General features: G+C 48.2%; 1 protein-coding gene across 1 annotated transcript in view; it reads right to left on the bottom strand.

Annotated features, from left to right (window-relative positions):
* KCNQ3 (potassium voltage-gated channel subfamily Q member 3) overlaps positions 1-21,475 on the bottom strand; it is a 306,087-nt gene that overhangs the window by 46,322 nt on the left and 238,290 nt on the right. Inside the window, exons 2-4 of the mRNA XM_036066382.2 lie at positions 9,167-9,257; positions 7,678-7,804; positions 3,445-3,617 (exon numbers count right to left, since the gene is read on the bottom strand). Coding sequence (XP_035922275.2) covers positions 3,445-3,617; positions 7,678-7,804; positions 9,167-9,257 — 391 coding nt within the window. The remainder of the gene's footprint in view (positions 1-3,444; positions 3,618-7,677; positions 7,805-9,166; positions 9,258-21,475) is intronic.

Raw genomic sequence — 21,475 nt, 5'->3', positions numbered from 1 at the left:
CCGTTTTCTTTGCGTAAACCCAGTATTGGAATTATTGGATCATATGGTATTTCTGGTTTCAGTGTTTTATTTTATTTTATTTTATTTTGGTTTCAATTTCTGAGGACTCTCCCTACTGTTTCCCACAGTGGCTGCACCAATTTACATTCCCACCAACAGAGCATGGGGGTCCCTTTTATCCACATCCTCACCAACACTAGTTGTTTCTTGTCTTTGTGATAATAATATGGTCCTTATTTCCATCATTAACAGAACGAGTGTATGGTTCGAGGAGGAAGATTTCTGTCTTCGGATGACCTTGATATCACAGCTCAAGAGGCTTCACAGGGAGGCAGGAAGGCAGGTGAAATGGGCATCCGCCTCTGAGTCAAGGCACAGGACTCAGGAGACTTGATTCCAAGCAGGGCTGAGCAGATCCAGGATAAAGCTCAGCACTACCGGGAAACTGACAGCAGGGGGAGCTAGCGTAGCATAGCGAACCCAGCTCGGCCACTGATTTCCTCTGTGACCCTGGGCAAATGGACCCCCTCCCCAGCTTCAGTTTCTTTATTTTCAAAATGAAGGGACTGGATCACAGTTCTTAAAAGTGACCCGTGTACTCCTGATGGAAGGAAGGCAAGCAGTTTTTATGTTAAAGAGTCACATACTGATTTAAGTGATACTAAAAATCAGCATAAATTAAAATGAGCATAACATCTTCTATTTCGTGGGTATTATCACATGATAGACTAGGACATGTGAGTAGGTGCACAAGAGCGAGTTGATTTAGAGAACAATGCTAAGGGACAGTAAGGATGGTGCAGGGATATGGCAAAGATCTGCAAATCACCGAGGTTTCAAACACCCTGACCCAGACAATCCCTAAGGCTCTTTCTATTTCTCTCATTCTATTCCAATTTCAAAGTTCAGCATGGTAGGTTGGGCAGAAGAAAGTCAAGGTTATTGGCAAACACAGTCTGGAGATGAGGCCTGACGCTCCTCCTAAGTCATCCCGGGGAACAAAGTTGTTCTTATCAATATACTTTATCTATCTGACCGTCAGCCAACCTCTGGGTCTGGAGAATCTCGGGCTTGCTTCCTGCCTCCCTCCGTGCCTTTGCTCACATTGGCCTCTGTCCCTGCACTGCCTTTCCCCGTGGGATGCACCGAAGAGCAGTGGGTCATCTTGAGACGCGCATCAACTCCATTACGGAAGTTTTCCATTGCTCCATGAGATCGAGTTCAGCTCTAGTTCCTTTACGCTTTCACTATTTCCTGAGTAAGCTTTCTCGAAATCTCTAATACTTGCTGTGCCCACTGCTTAGGTCTGGCTTCCCCCACAGCGTCACATACACTTGTGTGAATTCACTTTACAGCCCAGAGAGGTTAGTTTTGATGGTGCAGGCAATCCAGCCGGCCACTCCCTTCAGTGTCTGCCCTGCCCAGGCTTGGAGAAGACAAAGGCGAATTGGGTAAGTCCTTCCCCTGCGGCTGTCTGGGCACGAGCCTCTCGCCTTGTTGAGTGCGGTTTCTAGCACTCCTATGCTTTTTCATTCCCTCTGTCCCCTGAATGCAAGGCAAAAGTTTCATCTGGTGCTTAGCTATGGAAATTGTTGTCTGTTCATGAGCGCACAGGAAAACTGCTTGTGTTGGATTATTAAGAAGTAGCATAATGTTCATTAACGAGGAGTGAAAATGTGTCCCAGTTCTGTGCTTTGCAGTCATTTAAAAGGCTATTCAAGGTAATTCCGACTTTACACGATTTTTCGCCAGTAGCTCTGTGGCAGAGCCCGTGGCTGTTCCTCGATCCCCACAGAATCCTGCACGTGCCTGAGCCGCCCTGAAGTCGGACCGGGGCTGGGGGTGCTAGGGGGCTGGGGTGGAGCCAATGTGGGGGAAATCCGGCAGCAACTTCCTGCCTGTTCCTTAAGTCTATTCTGCAGGGTGCTCCCGGCCCCTTTTTGCTGCCTCGGTGACTCAATGCTCATCTTCAAGACAGATGAGGGCCACCTAGCCCACGTCCGACATCGGAGAAGACATCGACCTTTTTTTGGTGCCAAGAGTCTCTGGGGCCTCTTTGTTCTGGTAGCACAGCCTGGCCTTATCCTAACTTTGAAACTCTAACCTTGTGCCGCATGGGCCTTTCTGAGGAGTCGATCATGGAACATGGCCCAGAGGCCACAAGCTTGGAATGAATGGTTGCGGAAGTAAAGTGCTAAGTGCCCGTTACCAGGCTTAGAGGAGGAACTGGGCTAAGCTCTTGCAGTTACTAAATGGGGCAGCGGGACTCCAACCCAGGCGTGCGCTCACCTCCTCACCACACTGCAGGCCCCAGAAGTGAAGGCTGGCCGGGCAGCCGCTGGGCAGCTCTGGAAGAACACCAGGCTAAGCAGGGGGACGTGTGAGGGGGAAGAATGGCAGGCGGAGCCTGACCAGCAGTTGCTTTTCTGCCTTTGGTCTCCTACCACGGAGATGTCATTTTGTCTCAAGTTCTGCCCACCTGACCTCAGTTGTAGGGTCTGGTGGTGGCGTGGACATATCTCTTCCCGGGAATTACCTGGTAGGTAGGCAACTGTTTTCTATTCCAGATCGGAGGGAACACAGGACGAGAATCGAAACCAGCCATTTTCAGCCCTGATTTCTACGGGAGCCGTGAATCAGCTCAGCTCCATGGATGAAAGGTTAGGTGTTGCTAGCATGTCCTCTGATAAGGACACGGAGTCTGGGGTCAGAGGCAGCACAAATGGTTTAAAACGTGCGGCATCGTGAGGTGAAGGACTCCGGGTGCCTTTCATTTGTACTTCATTTTATTTAGGTATTTGTACTATTTGTGAAGAAAAGCATATCTGGAATAATAAACACTACCATTAATGAGTGCCTACTATTTACCAGGCACTCAAACGTACCTCTTCTCGTGCGAGCAGCCAGAAGGATCCTCATTTTAACTACTGAGGCAGCTCATAAAAATAGAGCCCGTTCTAAGTCTTTTCACTCTAGGAAGTGAGCGCATTATCGTCCGCATTTTCTAAATGCAGGAGCCAAGACCCACTGAGGTTACAGAAAACCCCCAGCGTCACACCAATGGGGTTTGGACTCCCACGACTCTGGGTGAGTCCGGAACCTTCCCCTCCCATCCCGAGCTGCCTTACGTTGGCTCATCTGACCCCCTCAACCACCTGGAGGCAGAGCCATTATTCTCTGGAGGTTAGAAATAGGAAACCGAGGCTCAGGGAGAGCTGAGGGACTTGGCCACAGTCGTCGGCACTCGGTGGAGCCGAGGACTTGCACCCAGCTCTGCCTGCTCGTGCTCGCTGCGGCACCCCTGCTGGCGCCCCTTCTCTTCCTCCTCCTCCTCTTCATCATCCTCACCAGCGGTGGCCGAGCGACCGCCCTCTGGGGACGCCATGCGGGAGGGGGCTGCCCCGAAAGGCACAGGCGGGGGAGAAGGTTCTCCGGGGCACTCACTTTGCTGTGGGCGCAGATGGCCGAGCCCAGGAGCTTCCACGTGCCGCCCCTGCGGTCCATCCGCAGCATGCGCAGGATCTGCAGGAAGCGCAAGCTGCGCAGGGAGGTGGCCAGCACATTGCCCTGGTTTCCCACGGCAACCACCGGCACAGAGGCGATCAGCACGAAGATGTCTGGGGACGAGGACAGAGGGGTGGCGGGGGAGAAGGAGAAGAAGGTCAGGCGAACGCGATGGAATCACCACAGGCACTGGGCACAGCGCCTGAGCGTGGGTGTCTTCCCAAGGCTACGGGGCCGGATGGACATCGCCGAGTGGGGACTGGATGCGGGCCTGTCAGGCTCCAGCCCTCATTCTCCATCCCAGGGAAGGGATTCCCCAAGGCCCCCCAGGGTGACAGGGTCACTCGCAGGCCCAGAGGGGTCAGGGGTATGCCCTGGTCGTGGAGGGGAAGCCTGAAGCTCAGACGTGGTTGAAGGCAGGTTTCTCCTAAAAGCAGCACTGAGTCAGGGCCTTGGCCGTGGGTGATGCACAGGGAGATCATCTCAGGAGGCATGAGAGAGGGGAGAGGGACACAGGAAAGGAGAGAGGCAAGGTAAGGGGAGTTATAAGCAGCCTCCCAAGGTGGTCGCTCTGGAAGATGGGAGCTGGGACCTCTGTCCGTTGGCTCCCGTCCCCTGGTGGTGGAGGGTCACCCCTGGGGTTGCTGATGGCCCCACACTTCTGAGCTGCATGGCCTGGTGGTCTCCCTCAGCTTCAGGGAAGGCCCTGATCTAGACTGCAGTAAAACATGAAGCCCACCCATGAAGTGGGAGGCTGGTCTCCAGAGGTGACGTGAAAACGTCCACCACAGCTGTGACTGAAAGCAGAGAAGCGGAGGGGATGAGGGGCTTCTGGAAGGGCCAAGCTGGCTCCTGAAGCCAATAGCCGAGGACAGAGGAGTATGCCCTGGTCCGTCCCTATTCCCTCCAGTGGGCCCCAACACCCATACCAACCATCTCCCCACCACACTGCAGAGGGTCCACAGGTAAAAGGGACCCGTAGGCAAGTAAATTTGGGGAAAAATTGATGAAGCACGTTTTGCTATTGTAGGACTTCTAGAACCTTCAAAATGCTAATATGCACTGTGGCTCTCAATTACACACACGAAGCAGAGCCTTTCCCCAAAGATTTTGGCTATAGGATTATTATTTTTTTTTTTACAAGAGCATCAGGTTCTAAGGAACACACTGGAAGAGATGTTTATCCACTGGGTAAAGTCCAAGCACCTGAAAACCCTCTGACCTGTGAGCCTTTCAGAATCTGGTGCCATTTGCTGAGCACAGGGCTCTCTCAGACCTCCATACCTCTGTATGTGTCAGTCTTCCTGCTTGGAACAGGCCCCTCAATTCACACCTAGGTATGTCTGCCCTTTCAAGGTGTCTCCCAGATGTGCCTAACTTTGGGGAAAAGCTCGGTGTCAAACATCTGGATACCAATATGTCTACCCTTGGCCAGGCCTCTCAGTTTATCTGTGCAAAGTTACCCACTTTTAATGTTTGCAGAAAGCAAGAGGAAACAAAACCTGGATATGGGGTAAATGTGAGTCGAGTCTATGATGCTCAGAGAGAATGGGAGATTCTGGCCCAGATGGACGCACTCACACCCGAAATGGCAGGGTCTGGGGCTGCCTCGAATATGAAGGCCATGATGTGCCCTGACGGATAACCACCCTCATGTCAAACATGCAGAGAAAAGCAACAATTCTCACAAGGCCATGTTATGGGAGAAGTCAAGAGGAGGAGAGCAGAAAACACAGGCATCCCAGAAAGGAAGCCAGCCAGGATGATGATGCTGAGGGCTGGCCTCGGCTCTCCAGGGGAGGTTGGCAGTGAAGCGTGATCCAGAGCTCGGTCAAATCAGCCCCTTTTGGAATAGTGAAGACTGTTCCATGGGGAATGCTCTTTTCCTGGAAGTGTCCAGGCTCCACACAATACTAGGATGTTCTCGAACTGGGTGAGAACCTCTGAATTTGGGTATAAAGTCACCTCCCCCACCCCCTGCCAACACACGCAGGCATCCACACAGGAGCGGGTGCGCAGGACTTCTGGTCAGCACTGGATAGGACTCTCCAGAGGAGAAGAAGTCCACCTAACACCTTGCAAAAGACTCGAAAGGAAGACAGAAGAAGAAGGGGAAGGCAAGCTGGGGTTGCTATGGGCTGAATGTTTGTGTCCTCCCAAAATTCAGCGGCTGAGATCCTGGCCCCCAATGGGATGGGCTTAGGAGGCGGAGCCTCTGGGAGGTAATGAGGTCATGAGGGTGAAGCCTTCACGAATGGGATCAGGTCCTTGATAACAGAGTTTCCGGAGAGCTCCATGGCCCCTTCCCCGGCGTGAGGACACAGCAAGCAGACCAAGAAATGGGCAGCCTGTGACCTAGAAGAGGGACTCGACCAGAGCCTGGCACCTTGATCTTGGACTTCTGGTCTCTGGAACTGTGAGAAATACATTTCTCTTGTTCATAAGCCCGCAGTCTGTGGCACTGTTATAGCTGCCTGAATGGACTGAGACAGGGGCAGACAGGGAAGGAGGACAAAGAAAGAGAGAAGGTTGGGGCGCCTGGGTGGCTCAGTTGTTAAGCGTCTGCCTTCGGCTCAGGTCATGATCCCAGGGTCCTCGGATCGAGCCCCGCATCTGGCTCTCTGCTCCGCGGGAAGCCTGCTTCTCCCTCTCCCACTCCCCCTGCTTATGTTCCCTCTCTCGCTGTGTCTCTCTCTGTCAAATAAATAAATAAAATCTTTAAAAAAAAAAAAAAAAAAGAAAGAGAGAAGGTTGAAAAATATGAAAAGAAATCAGTAACTACAAAATCCTCCAAAATTGTGTACACTCGTGCACTCACACCCACATAGCCTCTCCTTGCATTAAACGTGCTGAGTGATACACAAAACCCTCAGGTGTCCAACCTCAGAAGGAGATGGGAAGAAGGAAGAGCGAGTTCAACAGGCAGTCAAGTGGTATAGTCACTGTGCCAAGCAACCTGCAAGCAAGGCAGGGCCCCCCTGGTTGCCCAGAGAGAAGTGCGGCACGTAGGACAGAGGAGGGCTCCAGCTCTCCTTCCCTGGGCTGGCCATCCGCGTCCAAAGGGCTGTGTTCAGTCCTGGGGTCACTTTTTAAAAGGGCGGTGAGCATGCTCAGAGAAGAGCAAGAACGATGCTGAGAACCTGTGGTACAAGGAATAGCCAGAGCCACTGAGCACACTTTTCCACTGCTGGAGTGGAGAGGAAGAACAGAATGACTGAACTCAAATATCTGAAGAGAGTCAGAGGACTTCACATGGAATAAATACGTTGGAAGGTGGTGAGCGCCCCGGAACTGGAGATATGCAAGCAGGTGACCACTTGCAGGCTGCTGTGAAGGGGAAGGGAATATCAGACGGGACGGCGTGTTGGACTAAGTGCCTTTGGAGAGCCTTTCAAGGCCCTGTGATCCTGTAACTTTAATCATCACTAGGAATTTGAGGTTCCAACTCCTGCCCGTCACTGTCGCTCTATGATTTTAGTGGGATCTTCAGATGGAAACATATGGGTTCATGCTGCACCAGCAGGGCTAAGTGAAAGTGTCCACCTTCTCTGCTATCTAATGCCTGCACCCAAAGGGAAGGGTGTCAGTGACATCTCCCCAAAGCAACTTCTGGGTCAACACCCAGCAACGTGGTATGGAGGGAGGGCACAGGTGCTAGATTCTTCCAGACCTGGTGTTAGGATGGAATCTGCGGCTTACTACCTGTGTGACTAGGAAATGACTCAGCACTGTGAACCTCAGTGTCCCCCTCTGTAAAATGGGCACAATGTGGGCCCATAGAAGTAATTCTCAACCAGCAGTGGTGTCACCCCTCCCATGCCCACAAGCACCAGTCTGGAAGGGTGCAGGCAGTTTTGGTTGTCACAATGCCTGGAGGCTACCAGTCTAGGGACTGGGGATGCTCAGCGTCCTACAGTGGGCTGCTCCTTCACAGCCCAAATGCCAAGAGTGCCCCCCACCACGCTCATTAAGAATCACAGCCCTGTAGAGCCATCAGGAGGGCAAGCCACGGAAGAAGGAATTCTGCGTCCGGAACACTGGAGCGGCTCTTCCTCATCGAGGTAGGGTCAGAGGCTGCGCGGGCTTCCATAAAGCCACATTTCCTCGGGGGAATGGCGCATCAGAAGCAGGGGGACTGGGGCGCCCCCTGACTCAGGGTCAGGGCTTACCTACCGAGCATGCACAGGGGCTTCCTGGCAAACTTGAGCCTTCCCCGCCAGCCTTTATAGCGGCAGCAACATCCGGCAGCCCAGATCCTCAAAGCAAACTCGGCTCCAAAGATGAAAATAGCAAATGTTTCCTGCATTAAGAACATATGGAGAGACACAGATCAGCCGGGACCCAGTTGTCTGGGAGTAGATTTCTGCTCTGAGGTTCTGAAGAGCGGGGTTTCCGTTGCTGTTGCTGTTTTGGTGGTGGAGGGGTAAGAAGAACACGTTATCACCTCCGGGCACTTCTGGACAGCCCCCGTGTCCATGCTAATGTGCTAACTGTCCCTAAGAGCAGCCTTGCAAAAGGATTCCTTGTTTTTTCCTCTCCGTTTTGGTTCCAATGGATCCTTTAAAAAAAAAAAAAAAAAGTCTATTTTCATGTACGAAAAGCCTCTAAGTGCAGTTAAATTGAAAAGAGAAGTTATCAATGAAACACGGTCTGCTAATCCCACCCAGTTGCCTGGCCCCGGGAATTGCTACTTACGGTCAACGGTTACTAAGTACGCCTCCTGGGCCAGGCTCTGCTTCAAGTGTTTTACGGTATTATTCTCATTTTATGTTTCGAGAAACCAAGGCAAGGAGTAGGTACACAAAATCCTCCAGACTAGGACGTGGCAAAGAGGGACTCCCACGCTGGTAATCAGGCTCAGAGCACCAGGCTGGGCTGTCTACCTGGACCCCGGGTTTCCTCCTTCCCTCCTGCCTCTCTTGTTGGTCAGGCAGACACCTCTGCCCCCCCACCTTTGGTGACCTCCTGGGACCCTTGGGGAGTTGCTGCTCCGTGATAATCCCTGAAACCTAGTTCCTGGAGCTAGATGGCTTCTCAGGATTCACCTGCTAAGATCTTAGCATGAGACTGTGTGAACTGGAAACACCTGCCTTCAGAAGGAATCCCCTGACTCCGGCATCATGGATGGCATGCTCAGTGCGAGGTGAGGGTTCTGCTATTTTGTAGACCCTAATTGGGGGGCTGGTACCCCTTGCCTGTGTAGATGAGGGAACAGAGAGATAAAACAGGCAGAGGTCCCAGGAGCAAGGATGTGGAGTTTAATGTAGAAATGGGATTTGGTACTTGGCCTTGAAGAGAGTCAGAGATCCTCAGGGTTTTAAGGAGGAAAAGCAGAGGCAGGTTTTAGAACAGAGCATGCCTTTGTGTTAACTTTCAGAGGATTGAGAAGCCGCCATTTCTCATATAACTAATGTGTAGTTGGTTTTCGCTTTGACCTTGTTTGTGCCCCCTTGTCTCTAGTCTAGAATAACAAATACCATTCCCTTCCACCTGTGCCCATGCAGACCTGCCCAACTGATCCAGTCATTGCTTTCTCTTGGGACTGGACTTGGCCAGGAAGCCAAAACCAGTTGTGCCCAAGGGCAGCCTCCTTGCTCTCAACTGTGAGTCCAACCAGAGGCGTCTACCCCAGAATCGCCCCCCGGGGGGTGCACAGTCTCACCAGTAATAGCAGCCAGTCTCCCGAAACAGTCTCGTACTCCCTGAACGTGGTCAGCACGGCCAGAATCAAGCATCCCAGGACAATGAGGAACCTGGAGGGAAGGAAGGAGGAAGCATCTAGTCCCGGCTAGCTCCAGAGGATGGTGTCAACCAGGATGAAGCGACAACTTCCCTGAGACGTCGGCATGTGCTTGATCTGTTTTACCACGTAACCTCATCACAAACCGATGGGGCAGGTAGGAATTATTATTCCAGCTAAAGAAAACGGATCCGAGGAAGGGTAAGCAATGTGCATACTTTTACTTAACCAGCTAGTTAATGGAATGAGCTGGGTGGCTGCAGACACCTTTCAGACGAAAAGTTCCCACAAGCTTTGGTAAAGCAACAGGAATATAAATGAAGGAAGAGTGTGTCCTGCACGTATAGGACAACGGTTTTCAAACACATGAAACGTTCTTATAACGGCTTAGTATTACTCTTTTTAGAGTCCCTGGTTACTGAAGGAAATGACCTCTTTCATCTGAGGCCCTTCAGAATTGTTTCTGAAATTGCAAAATGTTCTTCCTACTAGAAAGAACAGGACCCGCCACAGAGAAGGATGCAGAATGCTGCTCCTGGAAAAGTCATGGAGAGGTCATCGGGTTCATGCCCCTGTCTCAGGCAGGAGCAAACTGCAAACAATCCTTTGAGATTATTATCTGCATAAATTCAGTTGGCGGGGAGGGTGGGGAGAGGGAGAGCATGTAGCGCATGTGTGTTCATGTTTGCGCATGCTTCATCATATCGGCAAAGAAAAATGGCTCTCCCTCCCTCTTGGTGGAGTGTCTCTGGTTCAGTGCTCAGCACCAGGCTCCCTAGGGTCCATGGGTGACACTTGGTACTACATACTCCAGGTTCTTCTGCTCTATGTGATCTGGCTCCCCACCCTGCTGGGTTCCAATCCATGCGCTGTGGGCTTGCTTGTGTAAGTGGGGACCCATTGGTGCATTCGTTTACTCGATCATTCATTCATTCCTTCAGTTTTTATATGGCAGGCACTGGGGACACAGAGCTGGAATTCCATGATGAATAAGCTGGATTTGTCCTTATGAACTCACAGTCCAGCCAAATAGAAAGCTATCTCATGCCATGATGGTAAGGACCACAATGTAAGGTTTGAAAATGTCTGCTCCTGGTCTTGCCTGGGGACCCAAGTCCTGGCTCTGACCCTTGGTGATCTTGATCACATCTTCTGATCAATAAGCTTTCTGATCTGCAGACCTGAATCTATATTTCCAACCTTGCCTAGGAACCTAAACCAGATTTTCAACTCCCTCCTCTGGGGCCATTTTACTTCAGTTTACGGCTTGGGACCCATGCCTGGAATCTGCCTACCCCGAACCCCAAATCTTCTCAGGTGATGATGATGATGATAACAACATCAACTCCCACACCACCCGTTAGTGAGCACCTACCCCTCACTACTTTACATCTATCAGCTCATCCTTACACCCACCTCCCAGGGTAGACATGAACTCCCATTTTAGAGATGAAAAAAATTCATCAGACGGATTCATTACCATCTGGATAATTGTGTTGTCAGTTAAAAAGACCAGAGTGTGGAGTCCAAAGACACAGGCTCAAAGGGAGGCTCTAGTACTTTCTATGTGATCTTGAGTAGCTCGCTGACCTTGGGGACCTCAATGATCACATTCATAGAATGGGAATAATGGATCCACCTGGAGATCATGGCTATTGTGAGGACCACAGGAGACAATGGATGGGGAGTGGTTTGGTCAACTGTACAGGATCATGCAAATGATGCCTGGTGCTGTCCCATTCACACACTCATCACTGGCTGGGCCTGCTGGGGAACGGGCTCTTGGATGATTCTGCAAATCCACACTCCAGTTCTGTCAAGACTGGATTTTATTCCTTCATAGGCTCTGGAAATAAGCCCTAGATTAGAATTCCCTTCTGCCTCTTATGCTGTGTCATCTTGGGCAAGTTACACAACCTCTTGGTGTCTTGGCTTCCTTATCTAGAAAACGAACCCAATAAAAGTACCCACGACCTCCATTATTCAATGATATAGTCTGTGTCAGGTTCCTAGAGGAGTGCCTTCACCAAATGTTAGCTATTATTTTATTCTGATTTAATATCAATGTATTGAGTGCCTCCTGTGTCCCAGGCACAGCACTGGTTTTAAGGATACAAACATGAATAAAATCTAGCCCTCATTTTCAAGGAACTCCTAGTGCAGTGGAGGAAACACAGGACAGATAATTACAGAGGTTATGATCTGAGTGTTCACCACATGCTTTCAGGGTACAAGATTGAAAGCCTCCAAGAGGCTGTGGCCAAGGGGTTGGAAGTATATTTGAGGCTTAGCAAGAGTTGACTGCTATGTCTCAGTTTATCCAGGACATTCCCCAATTTATGTGTGTTGACCTGGAGTATGGCCCCAGAGGCATCGTGAACGACATGCGCACATGCAGAGTGCGAAAGTTTATGGACACAGAACCCAGCTCAATCTTCTCCTTTAGCAAGGGATGCGGGCCTTTGATGATCTGGACTTGCCGTCCTCACAACCTTATCTTCCGCTGCTTCCCCACTCCTAGGCCAGCAGTCCTGAATGAGAGCATTTCCTCCAACTCTCTGAGCCTATTTGTGCCTGTCTCGATGCTCTTCTCTGCCCACTCCTCCCAACCTCCCTCCACCCCCCATTCTCCTTAACAGCCTTAACATTCTGTCTTAACAGCACAAGTCTTGCTTTGCCTCTGGAGACTTCCATGACCTTGGCTGCTCTCTACATGTTCTCCAGTGTGACCTCTCCGCTGGGGTCACAGAGCACCCCACTGCATTTCTATTCCAGTGCTGATCATAACCCATTGTCATTTTGTAATCATTCGCTTGCATTGTGTATTAATTAAAACATACTATCTTAACTATGTTGTGGACCTGCTGAGTTTGAGGTTCAAGTGGAAATATCCAGCAGGTTGATCAAAATTCAAGGCTAAAGCTTAGGGAAGAGGGTTGGGCTGGAGATCTGTTTCTTTCAGCTTTTACAGTCTATGATTTTATTTTATTTACTTTTCATTATTTTTTTAAATTTTATTATGTTATGTTAGTCACCATACAACACATCATTGGTTTTTTTTTTTTTTTTTTTTAAACCTAAACTTGCACATGGATTTTGGATTCGCTGCATAGAGGAGCTGCTATCTTTTTTTTTTTTTTTAGATTTTATTTATTTATTTGAGAGAGAGACAGACAGAGATAGTGAGAAGAGAGCATGAGCAGGGAGGAGAGAGAGAAGCAGGCTCCCACTGAGCGGGGAGCCCGATGTGGGACTCGATCCCAGGACCCTGGGATCATGACCTGAGCCGAAGGCAGATGCTTAACCGACTGAGCCACCCAGGTGTCCCCAACACATCATTGGTTTTTGATGTGGTGATCCACAGTCTATGATTTTAGAACCAGCAAAAGGAATCATGAAATGCAGTTGCAACCTGACTCCCAGCAGCAGAGTGTGCAGAACCAGGCTTTAGCCAGCAGGGGACAGCAGAGCTCCGCATTTTCTCATACCTCAAGGAATTCAAAGCACCAGCAACCTCAGGGAATTTACTTTCTGAAACTGGAAAACAACCCTTAATTGATAAAGCTAAGAGCATCAAGGAGCCCTCCTTAATCGGGGAAGGGGAAAATGCTCTTTGGTCCTTCACACTTTTCAATTTACTCTTACGATAGGCACTTGATCTCAGACACACAGACCAAATGACCAGTCTCACCACGGAAGCCAGATGTGTGTGGGAGACAGGGTCTTCCCTCCTCCTACCGTTTTTGGCTCTCTCACTCCCCCGTGCTTCACCAATGATTCTTTTACTTCCTCTGTCACTTTCTTAAAGTTTTTAATTCCAGTGCAGTTAACATACAGTGTGACATTAATTTCAGGTGTACAATATGGTGATTCAACACTTCCATACATCACCCGGTGGTCATCAGGACAATGCACTCCTAATCCCCATCCCCTATTTCCCCCATTACCCCACCCACCTCCCCTTAGATAACCATCAGTTTGTCCTCTAGAATTTAGACTCTGTGCTTTTTTTTTTTTTTTTGGTCTCTTTCTTTTATTCCCCCTTTTGTTTTGTTTCTTAAATTTACATGAGTGAAATCATATAGTATTTGTCTTTCTCTGCCTGATTTATTTCGTTTAGCATTATACTCGCTAGCTCCACCCACGTCGTTGCAAATGGCAAGATTTCATTCTTTTTATGGCTGAGAAATATTCCATTGTATATATAGACCATATCTTCTTTATTCATCTATTGATGGGCACGGGCTGTTGCCATAGCTTGGCTATTGTAAATAATGCTGCAATACACAGAGGGGTGCATGTTTGAATTAGTGTTTTTGTATTCTTTGGCAAATACCCAACAGCGTGATTGCTGGATCATAGGGTGGCTCTATTTTTAACTTCTTGAGGAACCTCCATACTGTTTTCCAGAGTGGCTGCACCAGCTTGCATTCCCACCAACAGTGTAAGAGGGTTCCCCTTTCTCTACATCCTCACCAACACCTGTTGTGTCTTGTGTTGTTGATTTTAGCCATGTCACTTAGATTCCTGCTCTGCAGCCGTCCCTGTCTCCTTCACTCGACTTTCCCTGACTTCTCCTCCTTTCCCCTCTCCTTCCTCCCTCTGCTCCTTGCCCACACTCTTCCTCCTCCCAGCGCCTGCAGGTTGGCCAGGGTCTGTGGTGGATGTGAATCTGAGAGAGAGCCAACAGCTGTCCTCCTATCTGCGGGGTCCTGGCTATCTTAGTGAACGAGGTCAGTCAGGGTCAAGGGTCTCAGACACGCCCTTAAATCACACACCATCTCCTATGTGCTTCTACCCGAATCCTCTGCATCTTCCCCCCAGGCTGGGGTTGTGGAGGGTGGGAGGGAGGCTGCTTTGCAGCTGTACTTGGAGTCTCAAGTGTAAGGTCCAAGCCCCTTGACACCAAACCTCTGCTGGGTCACAGCTCTGCACAGTGGCACCCGGGATTCCCTGCAGCTTCTTCTAAGCCAGGCCTGGACTTCCTTACAGGAACAAAGCTGGACCCGCTGGGAATGAGTGCCTAACAGCCAAGGATTACCTACCAGCTCCCCTTGGGGTGGAACAAACAGGCGGTGAAAACTCTAGAATTTATCTAATCATTTGTGCATCATTTTCTCATGTACTCCTGTGAGGTGGGGTCTCAGTCATCATTATATTTACATCCCCATTTTACAGATGAGGAACCGAGCCTCCAGGCTCAGGTGGTGGGGTCACAACAGGAGTAGGGGCAGTGCCGAGAGTGGCCATGGGGCCCGCAGGGAGACACTGCGGGAATAGGCAGGGCACAGCCAGCCGGAGACCGGGGAGGGGGCTGCCGGCTCGCAGTTCAGCCTCGGCAGGACAAGCCCATCCCTTCTCCCCTGGACTCCCAGGTTGGGAAGAGAAACTCTCAGTTCCTTTTCTGGGTAGTTCCCCAAGATCCCAGCTGGTTCCTGCTCCAATTACAGCTGCTCACAGGCAGCTTTCAGAGAAGGCAGGAGCTGACCACTGGATTCTCCTCCTTGGGATCCCTGTCTGTGCGCCATTGAGTGGAGATATGTAGAAACGCTCTCCCTGACCAGGAGGAGGCAGAACCAAATCCTCTAACAGAGCAGGTGTTGCTGGCACCATAGTAAGCCCACAGGTCCTGATCCTCAGTCAGCACCCTTGGTTCTTGCTCTTGAGCAGGAAACACAACCCCTCAGTCTATATCAAAATCCTACTGACCCTCAACAGAAATGCCCCAAAGGTAAAGCACCCACTATGTGCCAGGGATTTCCTTATTCCCTACGAATCAGTCCAACAGCCTCTTTGAATCACAGTGACTGCTATCTTGCTGGTAGATTCTCTCTCCTGCTGGCTTTGATGACACAAGCTGACCTGGAGGAGAGGCCCATGTGGAACTGAGGGTGACCTTCAGCCTATGGCCAGTAAGGAACAGAGACCCTCAAACCAACAGCCCCCAGGGAGCTTGGAACACCCACAAAAGGGAGCTTGGAAGAGGATCCTTCACCAGTCACACCTTCTCATGAGACCTCAGCCCCGGTTGACACCTTCATTATGTGGTCTTTGTGAGAAACCCCAAGCAGAAGTCTCAGGTAAGCCATGCCTGGATCCCTGCCCCACAGGAACTGAGATGATACATGTGTGTTGTGTTAAGCTGCTAAATTTTGTGGTAGTTTATTATGTAGTAATAGACAACTGATACTGGTGAAGCAGGATCTGGATCTTGGCCACCTAGAAACTAGATGACTTTGGATAGGTTTATTTTTCAGAGCCTCAGTTTCTCATCTATAATGCAAGGGGTTTTTGTTATCTTATTCTTTATCCCAGTCTTCATGGTTAAGAGAGACTGCACAGGGCAGCAAAAATCCCCATAACCAAAACCCGTTTCTCTAATGAGGTCTCCATGCAAACATCCTTGATGATTTCACAGCAGTTTATAACCTGGTGTGCATGGCTATGAGGGTCCGTCCCTGCCTCCCCATCAGGTATATCACCCAGTAGTACAATGTGAACTATTTGCAGAGTGAAAAGGCAAAACTTACAGAAGATGCAAAATTTCATGAAGTTGATGGACATGATGATGGAGAGATGTTCTAAATACAGCAAAGCCATTAACAAGTGACAATCTTACTCCAACAATGAAAGACAAATCAATTGATACTTCAAAGGATTAAAAATCTCATACAATCCTTCCCCCCAAATGCTGAGAAGATAAAATGTAAAGTCATATTGTAATATCATATAATTTGGGCATAGAAAATATACCCTCAAATTAACACTCGATTCAGTCTTTGTTCATTCTAAAAATTAGAGCATAGTTGCAATTATAACCTCTATTTTGTTAATCCTTTTTACAATAAACACATTTTTATATTTTAATTATTTTTTTGTGATAAAGTACTAATGAGATATTTTCTTCGCTGTTTGATATGAGGTTTGGTCCCATTTCCAGCAGATTCTCTTCAAGTAGATTTTCACTGATTCCTATTAACTGCAGAATAAAGGGACTCTCTAAATCTGCCTCATGGGATGGGCATGGGGTTAGAAGAGAATCACATTATGTGAAACGCCTAGAATTCCGGCAAACATCAGGCATTCAGCAGGTGCTGCTTTCTTACCCACCTTCCTTCTCTTCTTATGCTCACAGAGAAGAGTAGAAAAATTGACATTAATAATACATAGGGAAAAAAAACTTTGTCTTTAAAAACTTCCATATTCTTGAAATGAGGCAAAAATATCATACATAAATAACCGCACACAAATCTGTATCTATATCTGTCTATACCCTATCCACACCAACCTATAATCCATTCGTGTGTAATGTAGTAGATGCCGGTTTTGACCATTTAAACCAGGAGTTAGCAAACTACAGCCCTCGGGCCAAATACAACTGGCTGCCTATTTTTGTAAATAATTTCTTTTTTTATACCACAGCCACACTTACTTGTTTATATATTATCGGTGGCTGCTTTTGTAGTGAATAGCTGCAGGAGAGGCTGTCTGGCCTACAAGCCTAAAATACTTACTATCCGGCCCTTTAAGAGAAAGTTCCCCAACTCCTGACCTACACTAAGAGCCAAGGGCAATCTAACCCCATCAGGATCATCTGAAGATACATTCCACATCTAACATGAGGCAGAAAAAATATTTTAAAACTTAAAAGGGATTTAATCTTTTTTTTTTTTTAAGATTTTTATTTATTTATTTATTTGACAGAGAGAGACACAGCGAGAGAGGGAACACAAGCAGGGGGAGTGGGATGGGGAGAAGCAGGCTTCCCCCTGAGCAGGGAGCCGGATGCGGGGCTCAATCCCAGGACCCTGGGACCATGACCTGAGCCGAAGGCAGACGCTTAACGACTGAGCCACCCAGGTGCCCCAAAAAGGAATTTAATCTTAAAAACACCTTTGTTGAGTTCGATACCAGATTACGTCACACGATTAGAGGAATACAATAGGAACATATGCAGGTTTATGGAGAAAAAGAAATAAAAATTTAGGGGAAAGAATACAAATAATAAATACTTATACTGAATAAAAACTCATACAAGGCCACTGCTTAAGCTTCATTAGTTTCATGGTGAATCTGCCTCTAGAAACATCTATGTAAGTTTTTTGGTATGCTACCATGTGTTTTTCTTGAGTGTCCCTCTTATTAATGTTTTTTTTTTTTTTTAAAGATGTATTCATTTATTTGAGAGAGAGAGAGAGAGAGGTAGCATGCGTGCATGGAGGGGCAGAGGGGGAGGGAGAGGGACAAGCAGACTCCAAGCTGAGTGTGGAGCCTGACGCAGGGCTTGATCCCACAACCCTGAGATCATGACCTGAGCAAAAAAACAAGAGTCCAATGCTTAACTGCCTGGAGCCACCCAGTCGCCCCTTATTAGTGGTTTTTAAATAAGGCAACAGCCCTGTTTGAACTCACTGTTGCTGTCCCAGGAGCATTTCTGTGGATGGTACTAGCTGCATGACTTTGGGCTACAAGGCAAACTTCTCCATGACCTGACCAAATGTCATGAGGACCTCCTGTTGGGGAACAGTCTGGGCCCTGGAGCCGGACACGTCAGGGTCTCGAGTTCCCCTTACCACTGTGCTTCTGGCTCCTCATCTACAGGGAATGAAGTGCCAGTTACCTACGAGAGTTCAGTGACGTAACAGATATAAAATGCTGAAAGGCAGGCATGAACACTCAGTTATTAGCAGTTTCCTTCCAATTTGCTCATTTACCAAATATTTATAATTGGGAGCATACATTTGGGAATCAGGCATGGAATGAGTTTAAATTTTTACTACACTACTTACCATTGTGTGACATTGGTAAGTAACTTAACCTATCGGGGCCTCCAATCCCTTGAATTCATTATGGGGATAATTATTCAACCTCACAGAGTTGCTGCGAGGACTGAAGTGCCTCACTTTCTCCATCTGTAAAATGGGATAATAAAATGTTAGGCCTTGCTTAATAAATGTTAGCAATTATTATTAATATGATGGTTATTTTCTTTCTTTTTTTTAAAGATTTTATTTATTTATTTGAGAGAATGAGATAGAGAGAGCATGAGAGGGGGGAGGGGCAGAGGGAGAAGCAGACTCCCCGCTGAGCAGGGAGCCCGATGCGGGACTCGATCCCAGGACTCCAGGATCATGACCTGAGCCGAAGGCAGTCGCTTAACCAACTGAGCCACCCAGGCGCCCTATGATGGTTATTTTCTATTATTCTGTAAAACACAAAGCCTGGGGAATTGTAAGTTCTCAATGGGAAGAAACTGTCATTAATACAATATATTTGGAATTCATCAAACATATGCCATCTTTGGGTAACTACCAAGTGACACTATTAATTGTAAGACACGTAATTGTATAAACTACTAAAAAGAAAAAGAGGAAGCTGCCAAATAAATTATGACAGCCACTGATTGTACTTCACATCCTCGTTTCAGAGATGTTAAAATGGGGGAAAATATGCATTCAGAATTGATGAAACAGAGGTAGGTAACACTGCTTTATAACCAAGTCCTCGGAAACCCTTTGACCAGGACAAGGTGCTAACACATGACTCAGATGTGTCGGAGGGGCTGGAGGTAGATCCTCTGTCCCCAGCACTCGTGGGGCACACCAATTCAAGTCTGGGTCCATGGTTTATTTGGTCCAAGACCTCCTAGTTTTATCGGCGATGTTATAACTCTGAGTTTGTCTGACTCTCCACACATTTTGCTGGAACTAAAGCTCCCATATTTTCATGGAATGAGACTTCCTGGGGCTCACCTAAGCTAGCAGAGTGCTGGAGTCAGGAGCTGAGATTTGGGAATCGCATCCATGTTCTGAAGTCTGCCAGGCTTTATTCCTTTTTTGGACTTGAAACTAACAGGCACCCCTGTTTATAATGACCTGGGTTTGGATCTGGATTCCTCTTGTGAGCTGTAGAACTTTCAGCAAGATGCTCCAACTTTCTGAGCCTCAGCTCTTTTATTTGAAGACTTAGAGATGAGGATGCAAAGGGCTTCCCACAGAGCTGTGATGAGTACTCACTGGGGTAAGTTGTGCAGGTGCCCTGTGGATCTGCAGCCAGAGTGCAGAGCGCCCTTCTCACTCTCCCACTCCTTCAGCAAATTATACCCATTCTTCCTCTGATGTACTATCAGACATCTGGTCTACTCTGTTTCTATGACCAATGCCCTTGTCAAGCCACATCGTTTTTCCCTCTGATCACTCTGGTGGTCTCCTGACAGCACTCCTATGGCCCTCCACTGCCTCCCTTCTAATCCCTCCTGGGAGGGCAAGCGCTCCTTCCCAGCCTCATTTCCATCACTCCCCACCTGCCATATGCACACAGTCTAGCGTCATCTGAACAACTTGGTTCATTAGAAAGAAAAAGGTCTTAGGAGGTAGGCTAATCTGTGTTTGGATTCTGGATTACATTTCCAGCCATGTGTACTTGGTCACATTGTCTTGCCTTTGAAAACCTCAGTCTCCTTATTAATACAATGAGGCTAATAAAACGCCACTGTGAACCTGTGCCAGGGTGCTGTGATCCCTGTGCGGGTGAAGCGTGAACACCAGTGAACATCAGTCACTTGCAAACCCCTTCCCATGCCTGAAGTGCAGACCCCACTCATTTTCTCTCACAGCTTTCAACCATGCTGATCAGATCCTATCATCTTACAAAGCTTTTCCTGCATGCACAGTGCATCCCCAGGGGAAAAAAAATACAGTATTTCTTTTATGCCCATTTAGGAAAGCGGATCCTAGAATGTTGGAGAAAATGCAAAGCTACATTTCCACTTGGGCCACTTTACCAAGACCATTTTTATTGACTTTTTCATAATTTCTTCAAGACCTTATCATAGGACGCATAGTGTCAGAGAGCTGGATAGGGCTGGGTGGTGCTCACCATCAAAAGAGATAAGAAAGTAAACCTTGAGAAATCAGAAGAGAAACAGCAGGGGGTTACTTTGCTTTGTTGCGGGAGTCTGCATGACATTATAGGGTGGGAAAAACAAAGGCATGATTAAAAATCCATAAGCCTCAACTAAAAGTCCAATCAGTTTTGTGAACAAAACAGTCTTTGTTTCACACTGTGGGTGGTATTTTTGAGGTCTGAATCCATCCTTCTGGAGACATCCAAGCTGCCATAGGAATGATACTGAACAACCTCAAGAGGATGTTTAATTTAACAAACATCTGCAGAGCACCTACTATGCTGTGATATTGTGATTGAGGATAAAAAATACATGTGGTCTTCGTCCTAGTTTCTGGCACAGAGCTCCTAAACCCCTTTTAATTTCCTAAGTGATGAGAGCAATCAAGGTGTCTTTTGTTGAATGAGGTGATTTTTGGACCCATCTATGGATGGGGGCTGGTGGCCAGGAGAATGAACCGCGTGGTTAGAGGGTTGGAACTTTCAGTCCCTACACCCAACCTCTGGGTAGGGCAGAAGGGCTGGAAATTGAGTTCAATCATGGATGACCAATGATTTAATCAATCATGCCTATGTAATGAAGTCTCCATAACAACGCCAAAGGACTAGGTTCGGAGAGCTTCTGGGTTGGCCAACATGGGAGGAGCAGCAGTGTGCCTGGAGGGGGCACAGAAACTCTGTGGCTTTCCCATATCTCACACTGTGCATCTCTTCCCCATGGCGGTTCCTAAATTTTATCCTCTTATAATAAGCTGGTAATCTAGTCAAATGTTTCTGTTTCTATGAACTGATCTGGCAAATTAATGGAACCCAAGGAGGGGGTCATTGGAATCTCCAATCTATATGGCCAGGAGCACAGGTGACAAGCTGGATTTTTGATTGGTGCCTAAAAGGGCCGGGAGGCGGTCTTATAGGACTGAGCCCTTCAACTATGGAATCTGATGCTGTCTTCAGGTAGATGGTGTCAGAATTGAGTTAAACTGTAGGTCACCGGCTGGTGTCAGAGAGTTGCTGGGTACTGTGAGGACCCTCCCTCCCCCAACCATGAAACAGAATGGGGGTGCAGAGCTCTTATATGTGCATTTCTGAAGCACCTATATGAATGAAGCACTAAAGGCAGTAGTGGGGAGAGCATGCACTTGACCATCAGAGACTGCCTTAGATCCCCAGCCCTTCCTGTTCAAGTTTTTGCGACCCGGGCAAAGTTATTTCATCTCTCTTAGCTCCCTCATTTGTGCATTGGTAACACCAATGTCCACCTTGCAGGACTGTAGCACAGACTGATGATGAAGGCTGCAAAGTCCCTGGAGGCACACTCAGGTAGGT

Source organism: Halichoerus grypus, chromosome 5, assembly GCF_964656455.1.
Source record: "Halichoerus grypus chromosome 5, mHalGry1.hap1.1, whole genome shotgun sequence".
In the NCBI taxonomy this organism is placed as follows: Eukaryota; Metazoa; Chordata; class Mammalia; order Carnivora; family Phocidae; genus Halichoerus; species Halichoerus grypus.
This window is presented reverse-complemented; position numbering and strand designations above follow the sequence as displayed.